General features: G+C 25.8%; 4 protein-coding genes across 5 annotated transcripts; 3 read left to right on the top strand and 1 right to left on the bottom strand.

Annotated features, from left to right (window-relative positions):
* The first annotated feature begins 4,239 nt into the window (after positions 1–4,239).
* Positions 4,240–7,477, top strand: LOC102675325 (heat shock protein 83-like). The gene is made up of 3 exons (XM_006618937.2): positions 4,240–4,605; positions 4,730–4,848; positions 5,121–7,477. Exons 1-3 carry the CDS (start codon positions 4,456–4,458, stop codon positions 7,024–7,026), a joined length of 2,175 nt encoding a protein of 724 aa, XP_006619000.1. The 5' UTR covers positions 4,240–4,455; the 3' UTR covers positions 7,027–7,477.
* Positions 7,478–8,194: 717 nt separating this feature from the next.
* LOC102675176 (staphylococcal nuclease domain-containing protein 1) lies at positions 8,195–13,615 on the top strand. Its single transcript, XM_006618936.1, has 9 exons — positions 8,195–8,514; positions 8,986–9,107; positions 9,193–9,335; positions 9,440–9,934; positions 10,023–10,500; positions 10,575–11,205; positions 11,324–11,773; positions 11,938–12,144; positions 12,252–13,615. Exons 1-9 carry the CDS (start codon positions 8,464–8,466, stop codon positions 12,354–12,356), a joined length of 2,682 nt encoding a protein of 893 aa, XP_006618999.1. The 5' UTR covers positions 8,195–8,463; the 3' UTR covers positions 12,357–13,615.
* Positions 13,616–13,929: 314 nt separating this feature from the next.
* Positions 13,930–15,912, bottom strand: LOC102674752 (methylosome protein 50-like). 2 transcript variants are annotated; one of them, XM_006618932.2, is made up of 6 exons: positions 15,591–15,911; positions 15,296–15,467; positions 14,833–15,166; positions 14,571–14,743; positions 14,289–14,481; positions 13,930–14,218 (listed from the first exon to the last, which is right to left on the bottom strand). In XM_006618932.2, exons 2-6 carry the CDS (start codon positions 15,405–15,407, stop codon positions 14,020–14,022), a joined length of 1,011 nt encoding a protein of 336 aa, XP_006618995.1. In that variant the 5' UTR covers positions 15,408–15,467; positions 15,591–15,911; the 3' UTR covers positions 13,930–14,019. The 2 variants fall into 2 exon arrangements, with proteins under 2 accessions (XP_006618995.1, XP_006618996.1); XM_006618933.2 differs by having other exon boundaries at positions 13,934–14,215; positions 15,591–15,912.
* A 1,039-nt stretch (positions 15,913–16,951) lies between these two features.
* On the top strand, positions 16,952–20,256 carry LOC102675053 (vesicle-associated membrane protein-associated protein B). Its single transcript, XM_006618935.2, has 6 exons — positions 16,952–17,255; positions 18,213–18,368; positions 18,519–18,625; positions 18,744–18,905; positions 18,977–19,078; positions 19,195–20,256. Exons 1-6 carry the CDS (start codon positions 17,198–17,200, stop codon positions 19,357–19,359), a joined length of 750 nt encoding a protein of 249 aa, XP_006618998.1. The 5' UTR covers positions 16,952–17,197; the 3' UTR covers positions 19,360–20,256.
* Positions 20,257–21,925: the final 1,669 nt, after the last annotated feature.

The raw sequence follows: 21,925 nt of genomic DNA, 5'->3' as shown, positions 1-21,925 counted from the left end.
AGAGAGAGAGAGAGAGAGAGAGAGAGAGAGAGAGAGAGAGAGAGAGATGAGATGAGATGAGATGAGATGAAATGAGAAAGAATGATAAATAAGAGAATATGAATGAGAGAGAGAGAATGTGAGGGAGAAAATGAAGATGCAATAGGGAAAAAAAATTAGAGTGTAAGTGTTCGATCGTAGAACTTATAAATTATAAACACAAAATCATATTACATCAGAATTGGAGTATTACTCGTGCTAACTGCCGAGAAAGGGACATATTAAAGGGACATAAGCGTGTCCTCGCGTTCGTGTCGTTTTGTTAAAGAAGATTTAAAAAAAAAAAAAAAAAAATAAGAAAAAAAGAGGGAAAAAGAGTTGGTAAAAAAAAAAAAAGAAAAAAGGAGTAAATAAAACAGAGGCTCTCCTAGTTACTTGCTCATTGAAATAATATTCTAAATAACGTTCGTAACGGAACAAAAGTCTAGATACGCATCAGTATAATGAGAAATAATTTTACGTATATATGTATAAGTAAGATTCACATTCACGCGCGCGCGGCTGCAGTCATGCGCGCGCACACGCGCGCCATTTTTTTTTTTTTTGAAGCTATGGATACCCTTAATCTTATCGGTGATCCATATCAATCTCTAATCTCCGCGAGTTGTTCCGTAAAAATGTAGAATATATCGAAAGGTTGTAATATTTTAACGATATTTTCGAGTAATAGCTACTGTTAAAAAAAGAAAAAAAAAAAAAAGAAAAAAAAGAGAAAAAGAAAAGAGAAAAAGAGAGAGAGATACAATTCTTCCCTCCCTTTATCGATACTTATAAGTTTACGCTTTCTAACAAAAGGATATTAATATAGCAACGGTGGAACTTCAACTTAATCGAGAAATAGAAATTGTTAAAGAAATATAAATAAATATTGAAAGTAGACATCAGAGTAGAATCACTTCGCAATATTGGTGCTTTTTAACTATGAAAAAACAAATATTTCTAGATTCCACAATAAAAGCATAACACATGTTTCTAATTATGATTATGATGACATATGGCATGTTTTTGATTCAAATAATAAGTATTTTGAAAAATTAACTCTGTTAATTGAGGACCCACTGTATTTATGATGCAATTTATTTCTTGAAATTGCACAATTATTTGTAAATCCATTAAAGATAAAAAAAAGGAAAGATAGCTTTAATTAAAGAAATATATATAAAATTATTCATATAATGTTTTATAAATTACGTTTTTAAATGTACCAATGAAGTATTCGATAGAAATGCGGTGGCGTGCGCGTGCCTGTTCGCCGCTATGCGTTCACGAAGGATCACGATTTCTATACATTAAGGTCGATCGCTGTACGCCGTACAATTTACAGTGAGCATGTACGGCTTGTGAACAATTACAAGCTTGTAGCGAAAAAAAATAAAAAGAAAAATATGCACTCGAAACCACCAGAAGCATAATCGTCTTTAAATGGCGGTAAATATAATTATAAATTGTTACAAACAAATATAACGCAAGAGAAAATCGTATCGTTGCATGACCGATATACCTAAATGAAACTATTACTACGTGATACGACATTATTATGTAAAAGTTTTTATTGCGTGAGTAAAATTATGTTATGGATAAAAATGTGTACCTTATGACTAATAAATCTCGTCCTTTTCTTCGTGCATCGAACACACTACCGACCAAACAATATCCTTTCGCACATATTTCAATCAGAATTTGACAATTTGATCGATTTTCTTAGATTCCCAATAATTATTCGCATTTTATCTATAAAAAACTTTTAATTTTCAAATTTTCTACACTTATTAATCAATTAGAACACATTTTTTTATAAAATAATATTATCTTTTAACGGAAAAAAGAAAAATCGAATACACAATTTGAACGAGCCATACGTCATTCTACAAATGACGTTGAAGATTTAGCCTTTATAAGTCACGTGACTTATTCCTACTTTTATCCGACGAGGGTAATACGAGTACCAAATATTTACTTTTACCAATAGATGGCAACATGATTTAAAGTCAACATAATTTTTACATTAAAAATTATTATTATTAAAAATTAACTTTATTTTACCAATAAATCATATCTGATCTTTAAATTCATATATTTTTTATTTCTCTTGTTTTTCTAAAATATTAAATATATAGATATTTTTAGATTTTTTCAGAATCTTTATTCTCATTTCAATCAATACTTTCACATATATATTATATGTATTATATGTTATATGTATATATATATATATATAAATTTTTATATTTGTGTAAAATGATTATGTGTAATTATAATAATGTGATTAATAATGTGATTAATTTAATATTCATTATACTTTAAAGAAAATATATTTATGAAACATAAAAATTTTAAATAATTATGAAAATATATATATATATATATTTATATAAATCAGAAAAGATTTAAATCAAATATGAATTTAAAAATGATTATTTATAATTAATTGAATAGAATATTAGAATTGATTAGAATATTTTAATAATCGTTTTTTTTTTGTTTTTGTATATCATTAAATATTAAAATTATTTCTATTATAATCAATCGTATTATTTTAAATTGCAAAAAAAGTCTTCCTAACCTTCTTTTATATCTTATTTTCTACAGCACTTGCTACACAAAAATAAATATATGTATCACAATTATATTAATCGTTTCACTTATTTGTTCAATTTGATTTTTAAAAATACAAAAACACAATGTTACATTCTCACTTTTATTTATTTTACATTGCTTTCATAAAATAAAATCAAGGTTAAGGACATTCACTCGAACATTCTCGTATTTCATATTCATTATTTCTATGTAAAATTATTAATATATGTATATAATATCCACGTTTATAGATATAACATTTAAAAACATTGAAATATATCACATTTTATATATACATATATATGTATATATAATTTAATATTTTTTATTATATTATCGTTTCTTGTACAATTCTAATTGTAGGAAAATTTCTCTAATTTTCTTGTTTATTTTATTATATTTTCTTTATTTCACAATTAATTGAACGCGAAGATTTATCGAATTAAACGAAAAAACTTCTATTAAGATTACTTTTAACGAAATCAATGCAAAAATAAGAATCACAAATGAGGTGTACTGTTACACGAATACAATTTCTAATACTGCTGTGCGAATACAGTATCATTGATCGTGCCTAGTTGTCTGATATTCACTTTCTTGAATTATGTAAAAATAGATAATTATTTCAACAAAATATATTATAAAGATTTTTAATGCAAATAATAATTTATATTTATTTTAAAATATATTATAACATATTGTTGTCTTTGTTCTTAAACAAAATTATTAATGAATCATTTTGAATATTCGAGAATAAATCGTTTAATAAAATATTACAAGATATTAAAATATTATACAATTATAAAAACATTAATAATATTTTCTTTTTTAAATAAAATTAACTAATTTTTTCATATTATTATACAAAATAATATAAGACTATAATTCATAATATAAAATATTTATAAAAATGTTATTAATAAAGAACATGAGATAATTATTCATTTATAGAAAATATGTTTAATGTATAATATAAATTCAGGAAATGGTATAAAAAAAGCAATTAATATTAATTCCATAAAACAATTACTATAAAATAACTAAATAATATTCATATATAATTTCATATTAATTTCATCTTTTTAATGTACATATCAAATCTATTTTTGCACGATGCAGGTGTATCTTAACATGTGCTTAATGAAAAATATAATTCAGAATCCTAAAAATAATTATATATTAAATGTTATAAAAAATACTGTAAATATAAAAAAATAATCTATATACATGACATGAATTATTATTACACTTGAATTTCATATATATATATATATTCAAATATTAGTCTCATTTTTCATATTTGTCACATAATTATCTTTTCTCAATTCTTAGCTTGGAGGTATCGCGATGTTTCTAGACATGTGTAGCCATGTCGTCATTTCCGGTCACTACGTAAATACACTCAAAAGATATTACTGTTATTATATTTTGTACACAAATTATTATTAATACAATGTATTGAGTATATTTTAAATTCATTTTATAAATTTTGAAAACATTTTTGTTTAAATATTGTGCTAAGAATTATTAATAAATATTGATTATAACAACATTTTTGATAGAATGTTCTAGAAATCGGGCGTGCTTCCGGCAGGTGCCTTCTAGAATTTTCAAAGCTCGATAAAAGCGGCCCCTGCGCGCCAGTATTCAATACTCTGAAAAGTGACGGCGCGAGAGACTGATCTCTGAGAGTGACGCGAAGCTACATTTCCTCTGCGGTTGTACGTGCGATTATACGTGCGATACATTCTCAACGTTTGTGTGGAGAAATTTATTTTAAATAAATAAACTTCTGTGTTTTATTATCTGATTATACGTAATTAAATACATAGTGAAAAGATGCCGGAGGACGTCACTATGGCTAATGCCGGAGAGGTTGAAACTTTCGCTTTCCAAGCTGAAATTGCACAATTGATGAGTTTGATTATTAATACGTTTTATTCCAATAAAGAAATCTTTATTCGAGAATTGATTTCAAATGCATCTGATGTAAGTATAATTTATTTAAACATTTTTTCATATAATTAAAGTTTTCGGAAATTTCAAAATAATATTTTTAGAATTTTTTTTTTTAAATATAAATTATTTAATTATTTTCATTTCCTTTGTATAGGCATTAGACAAAATTCGCTATGAATCTCTCACGGATCCATCTAAATTGGATACGTGCAAGGAATTATTTATTAAAATTGTTCCTAATAAAAATGATCGTACTTTAACCATACTTGATTCGTAAGTATTATTTTATTTCCTAAATAATAATTGAATAATTGTTTTGATATATTAATATTTATTTTATTGTGTTACATTTATATTTAATTTTATTTATTTAAATTTAATATGTTACATTACATTAAATATACAATACATTTAATATATAAAAAAAAAGAAAAGAAAAATTTTTAATTTTTATTTTTATCTTATGTTAAATCAATACTAAAATTTTATAATCTATCCAAATAAAATTTTATTAAAAATGAATAATGAAATTTTCTTTATTACAGTGGTATAGGTATGACAAAAGCTGATCTTGTGAACAATTTGGGTACCATTGCTAAGTCTGGTACAAAAGCATTTATGGAAGCTCTTCAAGCTGGTGCAGATATTTCTATGATAGGTCAGTTTGGTGTAGGTTTTTATTCTGCTTATCTTGTAGCAGATAAAGTTGTTGTAATTTCAAAACACAATGATGATGAACAATATGTATGGGAATCTTCTGCTGGTGGTTCTTTCACTGTCCGCCCTGACAATGGAGAACCAATTGGAAGAGGTACCAAAATTATTTTACACATTAAAGAAGATCAAACTGAATATTTGGAAGAATCTAAAATCAAAGAAATTGTGAAAAAGCATTCTCAATTCATTGGTTATCCAATTAAACTTGTTGTTGAGAAAGAAAGAGACAAAGAATTAAGTGAAGATGAAGAAGAGGAAGAAGAACCTGCAAAGGAAGAAGGTGAAGATACAGGTAAACCTAAAATTGAAGAAGTTGGAGAAGATGAAGATGAAGATAAACCTAAAGATGAAAAGAAGAAAAAGAAGAAAACTATTAAAGAAAAATACACTGAGGATGAGGAGTTAAATAAGACAAAACCAATCTGGACAAGAAATCCAGATGATATTTCTCAAGAAGAATATGGTGAATTTTACAAGAGTTTAACAAATGATTGGGAAGATCATTTAGCTGTCAAACATTTCTCAGTTGAAGGTCAATTGGAATTCCGTGCATTGCTTTTCATTCCGCGACGTGCACCTTTTGATCTTTTTGAAAATAAGAAGAGAAAGAATAACATCAAATTATATGTACGTAGAGTTTTCATTATGGATAATTGTGAAGATCTTATTCCAGAGTATCTTAACTTTATTAAGGGTGTAGTTGATAGTGAAGATCTTCCATTGAATATTTCTCGTGAGATGTTACAACAAAATAAAATCCTTAAAGTCATTAGAAAGAATCTTGTCAAGAAATGCTTAGAATTATTTGAAGAATTATCTGAAGATAAGGAAAGCTATAAAAAATGCTATGAGCAATTTAGCAAGAATATAAAATTAGGTATTCATGAAGACAGTCAAAATAGGAAGAAACTGTCAGAATTACTTAGATATCATACATCTGCATCTGGAGATGAAATGTGTTCATTAAAGGATTATGTTGGAAGAATGAAAGAAAATCAAAAACACATTTACTATATCACTGGTGAAAGCAGAGAACAAGTAGCTAATAGTTCATTTGTAGAAAGGGTTAAGAAGCGTGGTTTTGAAGTAGTATATATGACAGAACCTATTGATGAATATGTTGTACAACAATTAAAGGAGTTTGATGGCAAACAGTTGGTCTCTGTAACTAAAGAGGGTTTGGAACTTCCAGAAGATGAAGAAGAAAAGAAAAAACGTGAAGAAGACAAAGCCAAATTTGAAAATCTCTGTAAAGTTATGAAAGATATTTTGGACAAAAAAGTAGAAAAAGTTGTAGTATCCAATAGGTTAGTTGATTCTCCATGCTGTATTGTTACATCACAATATGGATGGACTGCAAATATGGAAAGAATTATGAAAGCTCAAGCTCTCCGAGATGCATCCACTATGGGATATATGGCTGCCAAGAAGCATTTAGAAATCAATCCAGATCATCCAATTATGGAAAACTTGAGGCAAAAGGCTGAAGCTGACAAACATGATAAGTCTGTGAAAGATTTAGTCATGCTTCTTTTTGAAACAGCTTTGTTATCTTCTGGTTTTGCCCTTGAAGATCCACAAGTACATGCTTCTAGAATATATAGAATGATTAAACTTGGTCTTGGTTTTGATGATGATGACACACCAAATGTAGAGGATGAAAAAATGGATACAGAAGTTCCTCCATTAGAAGATGATACAGAAGAAGCATCTAGGATGGAAGAAGTAGATTAAGACTTCTACTGTTTAAAATTATTTAATTAAATCCAAAGACTTCTAGGATGTAGAAAGACTGTTACAAATTAATTCTACTTAAGTACTGAACTTTCGTTTTTGTCTTTCTATATGTGACAGAATGAAGTGCCATGCTTCTCTTAAGTATTGCATATTGCTAATTCTGTATTTATTTGATAAATATGAGATGAAGTATAAATGTTTTGTGCATTCCTTAAGTAGTGCTATATCTTTAAATCAAGCCTGACACTTGATTCTGTCTCTAAATTCTTTTTTATGACATCATTTTCATGTGTCTGCATTGTCATTTTAGTTTTTTTGCACTTGTACATCATTACGATTTCATTTCGCATTTTCATCATTCCATTTTGAAATCGTCATGTAGTCCGAAAAAAAATTAAAATCGTTATAAACAGTTTTGTGCGTAATAAAACAACCTTACACATAAAAATACCTAGTTCATTTTTTATGATCCTTCTTTTTATTCTATTTTAATTATTAATTATAAAATTATTCAATCTGTAAAAAATAAGTTACTTATAAAGAAAAAAATATTAAAAATACTTTATTTTTTATAGAATTTATTTTATAGTAAAATTATAATTGTCCATTTTAATTATTGAATTAAAAGAATTTGAAGAATCAGTTATAATATTCTATCTGTAAAAAATAAATTGCTTATAAAGAAATATATTTTGTTTTTAATGAAATTTATTTTTAATAAAATTATTATAATATTAGATATAATATTAAATATAATATGGATATAATATTTTAATAGTGAAAATCATAATAATGTATAATTTTAACGTCAAGATATGTCGACTATATTTATCGATTGTTTGGTATATTAATACATAATGAATAGATATACCAATTTTTTATAAAAGCATATAGCAATTTTTTATTGTAATATATTCATAGCAAATATAAAAAAATTAATCTGAATAATATTAAATAAGAAAAATTTTATCTAAACACATTTTGAACAATAAAAAATAAGATTATAATAAATACATATGTAATACATATAAAAATAAATAATAAAATATATATTATAATTAATTATAAATTTTGTAATATTAATACTTTTTTCTACCGATTGAAACCATGATGTAAATTGACCGATAGAGCGCGACACTGCAGATTGCCGAAGTGTTGCGTGTTGCCACATCACCACCAAATCAAACGTACTTGAACGATGTTTCTGTGTAGATTGCGCTCGTGCCGACTCCTCCACAATACGTGGAAAGCGTGAGTTTCTCCACTCCGATTCAACATGTCAAATCTTTCTTGAATTTCTAACGAATATTCACGAAAAAAGCAAAAATCAGAGTATAGATAATCTTCTGTTTACCGAATTGCTTTTCTGGCACAGTATAGACTGAGAAATTATAGATTTTTTCGTGGTGCTTAGCGTGGTAAACGAACGACACGATGAGCGCACCTCAGGGGCAAATGAAACCGAGAAACGGAGTAGTAAAACAGGTATGATATTAAAATTTTACTGCAATTTGTTCATTAAGAAATTTTTTATTTGAATATAAACATGATTTATATGATTACTGTCATATATAACCTCATATTTTGACATGTGTGTGCTCGCGTTCAACGTAGTACAAATAATCCGTACGGACAACATATGGTCTTTATATCAAAGTAATTTCGTTTTATCTATTATTTTCTCTTAAAAGAAAATTATTAAGTATTATTTAAATACTATAGATGTTATTAAAATATTATATATTTAATAGAGAAATATTTTTTGATTATTTAATATGTTTTTTATTCTATATATATGTATTTTAAAGTCTTCAATAAAGCTTAATTTTACTTTATTAAATTTCTCTGAAAAATACAGTTATGCTATAATATTATATCATTATATATAGTATTATATAAAAAATTAAAAATAAATTTAGTTATATCTTGTTTTAACATAGAATTTTATATTTAAAGGTTATTTCGGGAGATACTATTGTTATTCGTGGCCAACCTATGGGTGGTCCTCCTCCAGAAGTTACTATTACCCTTTGTAATATTACTGCCCCAAAATTAGAACGATGGAAAGGAAATGATAGGTACATTTAACTATTTGTTGTAATTTGTTAAATTAGTTTGTTATATATATTATTTATTATAATTAACATATATTTTTTTCTTCAGTACGGATGAAAGTAGGGATGAACCTTATTCTTGGGAAGCTAGAGAATTTTTACGCAAAAAACTTATTGGTCAAGATGTAGCTTTTGTTACAGAAAAATCTGTTAATACAAATAGAACTTATGGTACTGTGTGGTTAGGGAAAGGTACATATTTTATATAAATTTATATATTTATTATATAACAAAATTGATTAAAAATTTATTAAACTTTATTATTGAAATTTTATTAAACTTTTTTATAATAATAGATAAAAATGGAGAAAATGTGATTGAGACATTGGTATCTGAGGGTTTAGTAACTGTAAAGAAAGATACTAGAAATCCCAGTCCTGAACAAACTCGTTTAATAGAACTAGAAAATACAGCTAAAACAGCTAAAAAGGGAAAATGGTCAGAATCTCCAAATTCTGAACATATACGTGATGTAAAATGGACTGTGGATGATCCCCGCAAATTAGTTGAAAAATTCGGAAAAAAACCTGTGAAAGCTATTATTGAATTTGTTTTTGATGGATCTACAGTAAAAGCACTTTTATTACCTGATTTTTACAATATAGTATTAATGATATCGGGTGTTCGATGTCCTGGATGGCCAAATGGAAGACGTGAAAATTCAGTAGGTGATCCTTATGCAGATGAAGCAAGATATTTTGTAGAATCTCGTCTTTTACACAGAGATGTCGAAATAGTACTTGAATCTGTTAATAATAATAATTTTATTGGTAGCATTCTTCATCCGAAAGGTTAGTATTTTGAAATAATTTAAGGAAACTGAATTATTTATAAACTTATATAATTAGATATAATTATTAATTTAATGAATGTTAATAGGAAATATTGCTGAAATTTTATTGAGTGAAGGATTTGCTAAATGCCAGGATTGGTCAATTAATAATAGCAGAGCTGGTGCAGAGAAACTTTATCTTGCAGAGAAAGCTGCAAAAGAAGCGCGTTTACGTTTATGGAAAGATTACAAACCATCAGGTCCACAAATTGAATTTACTGGTACTATTGTGGAAATCATAAATGCAGATGCACTCGTAATTAGAAGTCAAAATGGAGAAAACAAGAAAGTATTTTTGAGTAGTATTCGACCACCGTCCAGAGAAAAAAAAACCAATGAAGAATCTAATAATACTACTAGAAAAGATTTTAAACCTCTTTACGATATTCCATGGATGTTGGAAGCTCGTGAATTTTTACGCGAAAAATTTATAAGAAAAAATGTAAAAGTTGTAGTTGATTATACTCAACCTGCTAGAGACAATTTTCCAGAAAAATTATGCTGTACCGTTACATGCGGTAAAACGTATGTTATAATATAATTTATTCATTTTCTAATATATTTATTATTTATTTTATATAATATAATCATTCTTCTAGGAATATTGCTGAAGCTTTGGTTGCTCGAGGTTTAGCAAGAGTCATCAAATATAGGCAAAATGATGATCAACGTTCATCTCATTATAATTTGTTGCAAGTTGCTGAAAGCAAAGCAGAAAAGTCTCAACACGGTTTACATGCGAAAAAGGATATTCCAGTACATAGATTGGTAGATCTTTCTAATGATCCATCAAAAGCAAAAGCATTTTTAACGTCTCTTAAACGAGCGCAAGGGATTAAAGCTGTGGTTGAATTCGTTACCAGTGGATCGCGTCTAAAATTGTTTTTACCAAAAGAGGATCAACTTATTACATTTGTCTTAGCTGGTATAAGAACACCGCGATGTCAAAGATCATTACCAGGTGGTGGTATTGTTAAAGCAGATGAATATGGTGAAAAAGCATTAGCTTTTACTCGAGAGCATTGTTTTCAAAGAGATGTAGAAATAAAAATTGAAAGTACAGAAACTAAAGGAAGTGGATTTATTGGATGGTTAACAGTAAATGACATTAATATGTCTGTTGCTCTTGTTGAAGAAGGTCTTGCAGAAGTAGTTACTTTTCCTGATTTTGGTGAATTAACAAGAACACTTAAAGCTGCAGAAGAGCGTGCCAAAACAAAAAAATTAAATGTAAATAAACTTGTGAAATATCATATAAACATAGAATATTATAAATTATAAATTATATTATTATTTTTTATTAAATTATATATATATAAATCTTTTATGTATCTATTATGTTTTCTAGATGTGGAAAAATTATGTAGAAGTGCAAGTTGAAAATGAAAAAAATGAAAATGATAAAGAAATTGTAGAAAGAAAAATTGACTATCAAGAAGTAGTACTGTCTGAAGTTACTGAAGATCTTCATTTTTATGCACAAAGTGTTGATCAACGTAGCATGTTGGAAAATTTGCTTCTACAATTACGTCAAGAATTAGCATCTAATCCTCCACTTCCAGGTGCTTACAAACCCACTAGAGGTGAATTAGCAGTTGCTAAATTTACTGGTGATGATCAATGGTATCGTGTTAAAATAGAAAAAGTTTCTGGTACAAATGTCAGTGTGTTCTATATTGATTATGGAAATAGAGAAATAATTAATGTCACAAGAGTTGCTGATTTACCATCAAGATTTGCTAATGATAAACCCTATGCTCACGAACATATTCTCGCTTGTGTCGCGCTTCCAAATGATGTAAGTAATAGGTAGTATAAAATTAAAATAATAGTTCGTATGAAATTTTTTACTTGTAATTACAAATTATAAATATTTTTAATTATTTATAATTATAAATACATTTTTACATATAACTTATTTTTTTGAAATTATAATCGAATATAATTTTTTTCCATAAATAGAATGATGACAAAAAAGCGGCAGTTGAAATTTTTAAGGAAGACGTAATGGATAAAATTTTATTAATGAATACAGAATATAAATTAAATAATAATGTTACCGCTGTAACATTAGTTGATTCTTCTTCTAATGAAGATATCGCAAAAGGACTTATTTCTGACGGATTATTACTTGTTCAAAACCAACGTGATAGAAGACTTATTAAATTGGTAATTTGCTATTATGTATTTTTTTATATTTACGGATATTAATATCTTATAATAATTGTTTTGTATATATAAAGTGATTTTAATATATAAATTCATTTTTTCAATAGATTGAAGAATACAAAAAAGCAGAAGAAGATGCGAAACATAGTCGACGTAATATTTGGAGATATGGTGACATACGAGCAGACGATGAAAAAGAATTTGGATTGTAAAGAAATAAATGCTCAAGGACTGGTTAAAAAGTGGTCAATACAGGGAAAAAGACATGTTAAAACTGCATAATAATTATGTAAGAACCCATTACATAGATTAACAAAAAATAATAAATGTCCATATGAGAGTTATATGTTGCATTGATTATGATGCAGTTATATTTCATTACAAAAATATGAATTGTACATAACAATTTCATTAATTCTTGTAATTTTTGAATGAAACAGTGGCATAATATATTGCATAACATGTTGTCATCAATCATTATTTGTATTACACTGTAAAGTTTTTCTTATTAATGAACTTCAAGAATTCCATGTATAACTATTTTCAAATTTTCATAATCCATGTGCAATTTTTCATGCATTATAATTGAGATAAATCTTTTTTTCTTTAAAAAAAAAAAGGATATGTTACATTTCGTCATATAAAAATTATATGAATGAATATAAAACTCATAATTGTATATTTTGTCAAACATACTCATTTAAGTATGTAAGAATTTATATTAAGAAAGTATGTTATATTTTAATTGAAAGCAGTATCACAGTAGATTATTGGGCAAACAATTTCAATTAAACGTAATTATTACGTATTAATATTACGTATATACATATATAAAATTTTTCATCTATTATAAATGAATATTTCTGACTTATATCTATTTTATTTCATAGTTGTATATGTGTGTAATATTTTATTTACCTAACAAAAGAATAAATTATGCTTATTATATTTTTTCATTAATGAAAAAAAAATCATTGATAATATTTCAAAGTTAATTAAAAATTATCAATTTAACATTATAATATTATAAACAAAAATAAAAAAATATATTTCTTTATCGAAATATCGATGTTCTTTATATATAACACATATATATAACTTGAAGTAATAATTCATAAATAAACTATATTATTATAAATTTGTGAACAGTAAAAGAGATATTGAGTGTGTATGTTCAAAGCATAAAGTTTTTAATTGATTTTTTTATATAAATATTCAATTTAAATAATTGAGTTAATGATTAATGATTCTTAATACGTATTTGAATATGCCAGTAATTAAAATTAAGATATTATTAAAATATATGATCAGATAAAGAAGCAACAGTTTCTGAAAATGAAATTAAAAATGTTTAAAATATAAATGTAATACCAGTTATACAATTTAAAAATTTGACTGATTTGTAACTATTTTATGACAACATATGATATATGCTGTATACCATAAATAAACTATAAAACTTTTTTATTTACACCATTATTTTTTATTTTAAAAAATATATTAATAATAATTTTTCTATACAATATTTTTATTCTTTAAATATGTTTATTATTATAATTTAATATCATAACTTTGCATATAGTTTTTATTTTTGAATATTTTATATTTAATATTTTGTACAAAATATATTATTTCTAAATATTCTGCTATCTTATTGCAAAAAAGTGTAGAAATATTATAGGATGCAGTTATACAACTACAAATATTTTATAGAAATATAAATACAAATAATAGATTATTCACTATTTACATTATGAAATGAGAAGGTGAAATAAAATAAATACACCAGTCAAAAAATCTATTTTTATGTATAGGAATACAAAAACTTATAAATGGATATATATTAACAATTTTAATCATAGTTATATTAACAAGTTATACATTAATTTCAAAGTCAATTGTATGTTTTAACACTGTATTATCCCAAGAGCAAGAGTATAAATATCTGTTGAACCATGTAAGACCACGTACAAAATCAGTGTGATGATCATCTTGATACATTAGTAAAAGATCATTACTTATATCAAATACTTCTACAAAAACATCGTTGCAGCATGCAGCTAATTCTATCCTACTATGTAATAATAATTGTATAATTTATTATATTGATAACATATTGATTTGTATTTATCAGTTTATATTACCTTTCTGAATTTGGATTAAATGAAAGTCTATGTACTGGTCTAGAAAATGCAGATGATTTTGATAATACTTTTACACCTCCCTTTCTGACATCAATTATTAAAATTTCTCCATCATCAGTACCTATTGCTAAAATATTTGATAAATTTGGACTCCAACATATTGCATTTAAACCAGCATCTTTCTTTAGAATACCTAATGAATAAATTTAAATTACATTTATAGAAAGGTTTTAAGAAAGATTAATTATAAATAAATGTTTATGTTAGTATTTGAATATATACTTTGAGCTGGCTTTGATTGTCTTATATCCCACATTAATGCTTCACAATCTGATGATGTTGATGCAAATTCTGTATTACTTTCAGGTTTAACATCAATACAAGTAATTGTATCTGTATGAGCAAAACTAAATGAATATGTTGCTATTAACTCTGATATGTCCCATATTTTTATACTATAGAATAATTATAGTTATTTATTAAAAATATTTATTTAATATGATTATTAATTTAATATTTAATATAAAATATTAATTGAATTTACCAACAATCCATTCCTCCTGAAACTACATGTTCTTTATCTATAAATGCAGATAGAGTTAATAAACTGCTATCATGTAAAGTGGCATATCCTGCACATTGTAATTCTTCTGAGTCATTAGGCATTTTAGATAGATCAAAAATTTGTAAAGCTCCACTATCTTCACCAATTACAAATTTATCGCTTTGTAAAAAAACAGCATCACAAACACAACTCTCTGTTTTTATAGCAAAGAGAGCTTTATCTCTATCAAAATCTGCAATATCATTATAATACCAGACAATACCATTCCAATAGCGATCTGTTAGATTATTTCCTCCAAGAATAGCACTTTTTTCTATGAATAAATAAATATACATATTAAATGATGTATATATAAAAAAATATAAATCTAATTATATAATATAATTATAAAATTAAAATTTTTTTACGCATATATTTACATAAAAAATTTAAATTATATTACCATTATAAATTGTAATAAATTGCAAATGTTTATTAATAGTAGGTGGCCTATCTGTTATAGTCATATTTCTGTAGACATCAGCATTTAAATTTGGTGGTGTTAAATAATCCATAATGCATTAATTTTAAAAATTAATAATACTAACAATACCGATTTTATTTAGAGTACGTTACTGTAATATAAATTGCATCATATTTTATAGTAATATGTTTTATATTAAATATATGTTATAAATTATTGCAAATCAAATAAACAAATTAAATCATATACAATAAACATAAGATAAATTAATTACCCTGTATACTTTTGTATAACAGGACTTCGCTGTGTGCTATCACGTGTTTTAATGTTTAAGATGAGAGAAACCATTATCATTTTTGTATGATTTTCAACTTTACCGATTTAGTATAGAATAAGATTACAGCACTAATAGTGGTTGAAAATAAAATTAAATATCGTCACAATGACAATTACAGATAAGATTCAAGATAAATCTAATATTTAATAGTGAACTTTGTATTTTGTAATGAGAATTTATATCCGATGAAAATGTTTTCAATTGATATCATGTGTAGTCACGTGCCAAGAACAAATATATGGGAGAGCAAATAGTGCAAAAAAGATAGAAAGGTAAGAATTGATTATTGGCGGTATCTCTTGAATATCAAAAACATTTCTTCAAAGATAGGATGAGATAATGTAAGAGTTGAGAATTAACGCCATTAATGAATATATTTTTGGAGAGATATCGTTAAAGAGATAATGTTAACAATCAATTTTTATCCTATCTTTATCCTTCTTTTTACTATTTTCCTACTATTATTTTTTTTTTTGTTTTTCTTGTCTTTATTTATATTTCATTTATCGTATTTTAAAGATGATGCTGATTCTCAAATTTTTACTTTATATTTCTTCCACTATCTACTTTCTTTGTTTATATTTCTTAGCATACCACAAACAAAAATGCAATCTGATTTTGAGTTAAATCGGTAATATTGATAATAATACTAAAATGATAAAAAATTCTGAAACATGGAACAAAAGAATAAATTGAATATTAAATCTATTCTGTACTATACTCATCTGTGACTATATTTTATTTATGTTATGAAATTGCATAAATGAAACAGAATATTCTATATTGTTTGAAATATAATTATATTTTATTTATTTTAAATATTTGAAAATATACAAAAATATAATTGATTTTTGACGAATTTTATAAAAATATATAAGATTAATAATGGTAAATAATATTTGAAATTAATATAAATATAAACATAAACTGTTATATATTTCAGTAATATTTAATTATTAAAAAATTCTTACATTTATACGTAAATAGAAAAGAAACATAATTATTATTAAAAGTAGGAATAAATTAATAATATAATAAATTGAATAATATTTTTTAACATATAAATTATTTTTTGCATATAAATTATCTCAAATATTATAATAAAATTCATAATTTTATTCTTTCACATTTTATTTTTATTTAGTAACAATTAAATATATTAAATATAATTGAACGCTTCGATAATTAGGAGATAGTTCCTATCGATAATCCTCTAGAATTCATATCGTGTATTTTACCGGCATTTCAATTTTCGGGATACGCAGAAGTAGCGAATATGATTACCGCGGTAACGTCTGCCCATGACGTAACGGCTATACTTCTGATAATTTCCGTCGTGACGCATGCGTATTCGATTCAGAGCAAAAATCAGAATTAGTTCAACGGAATCCCGGAAAGTAGCGAGTGTGAGACACGACGGTACCGCTCTATAAAATCATAAAGAGCGCTGAGTAACCTGTCAAGACGTCGTCTCGTATCGTTATTTACGTTCTCAAAGGTGTAGTGGGTAATCGTTCATAGAATTCGGTCGGCTTCCAGACAGGATGGTGAAGCCTGAGCAAATTTTAATTATCGAACCGCGAAGTGAACTGCGGTTCAGGGGTACGCTTAAACGACGAATCATTCTTTTATATACATTTTACTCGTACATTTTCTTTCTTCTTCATTCTTTCGAGTTTTGTTCGATACGTGACTGGCAAGCGCTTTGTTGGTTAGTTAACACGAGCTGCACACGGTGCGCTACGTTGTCAAGATGACGTAAGGTTGACTCTACTAGCCAATTTTGTTGCATTTTGATTTGTAACCAAATAGGATTACGTACGACGACCCAGTAGAAATCATCGGCCTTTTCAATCGTACCTAACCCCATTCGTCGTATGTCATTCGCTGTCAAAGCTAAGTACAGTCACGATTCAATTCTCAATCTCCCCTCTCACTTCTCTTTCCCACTAATTGATATACAGCATATTCGTCCAGTTATATTGTATGTATTTATTTTTGCATCATATTTTCAATATTTGTACACTTTTAGAATTTTTAAGATTAATATTAAATTTTTATATTAATATTTGAATTAAATGACATATGTTAAATGTTATTTTTAGCATGTAAATTTATTTGCATTTATTATAAATTTAAGAATATATTTGCATTTTAAAAATATCGAAAAAAGATTTTTTATAAAATAATAAATGGTTTTTATTGAATGACATTTATCAAAGATTTATAATTTTGTTATTTATCTAATAAAAACATATATTATTTTATTATAAATGAAATCTAATTACACAAAACAAATATTAAACTACACTATTTATAATTATAGCATTATATTTGTATTATTAATGATTATTACATTTTGCATTCTATTCTATAAATTCCTATTTCATATATAAATGCATAAAAAATGCAAGATAAATATTTATATCAATCACACATATATTTTATAAAATTAATTAAAACCTTTATCACTTTTTTTTATATAATTTTTGAATGAAAAAAGTGATAAGAATAGTATTTTAACCTTTTTTTTAATATAATTTTCATGTTAAATTATAGGTCCATTCACAGAAAGGACAGTCACATCGTATATAAAATTAACTAATCCATCAAATCACAAAGTTTATTTTAAAATAAAAACAACTGCTCCAAAGAGGTATTGTGTACGACCAAATTGTGGATATCTCAAACCAAAGGAAATTTCACAAATAGCTGGTCAGTTTTAGTTATTTAATTAAAAATTAAAAAATAATGATTAACTATAATTTTTGTAGAAAATTTCATCAATATAGGTTTTTTACAAAATTCAAATTATTATTATTTATAAAATAGAAAATTTAATTCATTAGATATTATATTTTTCAGTAACTCTTCAACCATTTGATTTTGATCCAGCAGAGAAAAATAAACATAAATTTATGGTGCAAGCTTTAGTAGCTCAAGATAACGATGATGAAGAAAATCCTGACATGGTATGTAATATTATGATTAGTGAAATATTTTAATATTATTTATTATTATTTTTTGTTTTTTGAATGTTTTATTTCTACATATATTATATTAATTGTAATTCTTATTTTTGTTTGAAAGTGGAAAGGCATAGATCCAGAACAATTGATGGAATCTAAATTAAAATGTGTATTTGAAAATCCTGTAATTAAAACAATGACAGCTGACACAACCAAATCAGATGTTACTACAAATAATGGCAAAAATAAAGGAGTTGGTGATTCTGTTAAGTCATTGCCAAAGGTAATAATTTTATTTTCATTAATTTCAATAATTATTCATTATGTGAGTGAATGGTATGTTTATTTTATTAGGTTCCTGGAGAAACAGAAGAAAAATTAATAAAAGCAGCACAAGAAGTCAATCAACTTAGGGAAGAAGAGAGTGCCCTTAGGCAGGAAAATCTCCAATTGAAGGTAAACAATTGAGAACTAAATTATTTTCACATAAATAAAATAAGAAAATTGACAATACTAATAAAAAGAAATTGTATAATGATAAATATGTATAGAGTACTAACTCTTATTTGTAGGAGGATTTGTTGCACTTACGAAATGCCATGTTGGTTAATGAGGCTACATTAGCCACTAAAAATATTAACTCACAGAACAGTAGCGAATCGTCACCGCCAGTTATCAGCATCCTTATTGCTGTTCTCATGGTTATAGTGGGATATGTGCTGGGAAAAATGATCTGAGCAGCCATTACTTTACCGCATAACTTGGCACATCCCCTCTTCCCCTGTGTTTCTTAGCCTGCCCCCCTGCTACCATATACCACGTACTGATCGCAAAGGTCGAAACCAGTCATCGTATTACACGATTGTTCATAATAAATACTATAAACATGAACGGGTAGTGGTTTACAATAATAGAATTAATCGCTGCAGGAGTGTGCTTCTATTTTGGTAAAGCGATTAAATTCGAAATCCTTTTTTAAGAAATAATCACTATACTCGGATGGCACATATTGATAAATAGGTGCAGCAAATCCTGTGGATAAATTTTGTTTATTACGTATCAGAAAATATTATTAAGTAACAAATTATCAATAAAAATTAAAGATTATATATCTTCACGTTTTTTACATTATTCTATTATATTTCTTATAAAAGGATTCTCGCTTTACAAATTTGCTTGCGGCTGTGTCTTTGAAACCATGTTGCCACTAAGTAAATTATGTATGGGATACGAAAATTTATGAAATATAATTCTTTTAAATGAATACATTCAATTAAAAAAAAAAGTGAATTCAATTTTTCCAGGAACAGTGATGCATTCTTACATAAAAAGGATAAATTTGAATATTCTTTTTGACATTCTAACAGTACTTAACAATCACACGATGTAAGATTGTACATAATGTATTTTAAGATAATATATTAATGTATCTAACGTATATAGTCAGGAAGGGAAGGGGGGCTGGCTGATTAGTAGTGGTTCAGTGACTCAGAATTTGGATACGCTGGCTCTATCCATCAGCAATGATATATCATTTAAGAAGTTGATGCATTAAAGTTTTTGACGCTTCAGTGTATTTTTATTTCTTTATGTTTGTCTTATAAAAATTCGAAATAAAGATATCTCGGATGTCACATGGTGAAACTTTTATATTTTAAACCTTTCTGCTAATAATTGTATTTTTGAGTAATTTGCAGTGGTACATGGTATACATGGATATGGTACCGCTTAAAAATTCTATTATAATTCATACAAATCTATATAGATGTGTATATATATATATATATTTATATACACATTTATATGGTAATTCGTAAATTGTCATATCACAAATAATATTGAATACATCATAGTTATTGCATACAAATTTAATATACGAACAATAAATATCCATATATCTGTGCCTTAGAAATAGAGTCAAAAATATGACATAATTGTGCTTCATTAAAATTCTATTCTTCTAATATTTCCAGATTCTATAAATCCTTCAGATATTTTTTAATAATAAATATTAATTTATTAACTATAGCATGCAAATTTAAACTATAACTAAATTAATAAATACAAAGATGTAAACATTTATTATAATACAGATTGTATTATTTATTATTTCGAATACATATATATATATAATTCTGTTAAAGTTAACAAATATATATTAACGTTTAATGAATTAACATTTAATCAGTAATTTATAAAATGATGATCATAAGTTAAATATGTACAATATAAGTTATAACATTTTTCAGCAAATATTTTTGTGTTTAAAATTATCGAAGCATTTAATTTTTTAAAGCATTTAATTTTTAAATTTTCTTTATTATCTATATTTTTATTATTAATTATTATTTTATTATATTTTATTATTATATTCTTTATTATATATGTATATTTTTAAAATAATTAGAAACAATCGTCCAGAGTATTGCCTAAGGTGTAGGTATTCTTTTTCCGTGTAAATATATAAGGCATGTAAAAAGATTGAAAATTCTTCCGTGATCAGATACTTTTTGAACGAATAATTTTTTAAATTTCTGATAAAAATGTTATTTAAATAATGAATATATAAAACTATGATATTATACATTAGCAAAATTTTTTCGTCCAAAGAATGATCAAATATTTTGCAAGCAATTATTCCATTTATCACTTAAATTCTTAACCCATTAGTCTCATCATTATTATTATATTATCATTATAATTATTGTTATGATGAAAATGTTACGATAAAAGGATTATATATAATAACATTAATAATACGATCGAGAATAAAAAAAAAAGAATATAATCGAATATAAAAAGTTATAAAAACGGTGATTATATAAATAATACGTATACACATTCGAATAATGATTTTAATACTATTGCAAGATAATTGTTCCAAACGAATTCGATTTTTCTCACTATACGTTCAATAAAATTACGTTAAACAAATTCAAAATAATGATGCTTGTATTTTAAATATCAATCAATTACGACGAAGGTTATTCAATATCGCATAACATTAAACTAGTACAAATATAGTTTCGAATCGATCGGGTAAGTGAGATAATTTTATAGATGAATTTTAAACCCTTCATTCCCGAAAAATAGATACGCGAACTAAAGTGGAGTAGGTCAACTTATAATCAGACTACCTTCTCGGGTGCACATGCACTCGCATACTTTCTCCTTGCGCGTCCCTCGAACGAAAAAAGAGAGATAAAATGGGGTGGGGAGAACGGGCGAGAAGAGAATGAAAGAAAATATCTCAACCGAGATATATTAAGATCGCCAATTTGCAAACTTTAGTTTATTTTATCG

This window comes from Apis dorsata, unplaced genomic scaffold (genome assembly GCF_000469605.1).
Source record: "Apis dorsata unplaced genomic scaffold, Apis dorsata 1.3 scaffold_382, whole genome shotgun sequence".
Taxonomy (NCBI): Eukaryota; Metazoa; Arthropoda; class Insecta; order Hymenoptera; family Apidae; genus Apis; species Apis dorsata.
This window is presented reverse-complemented; position numbering and strand designations above follow the sequence as displayed.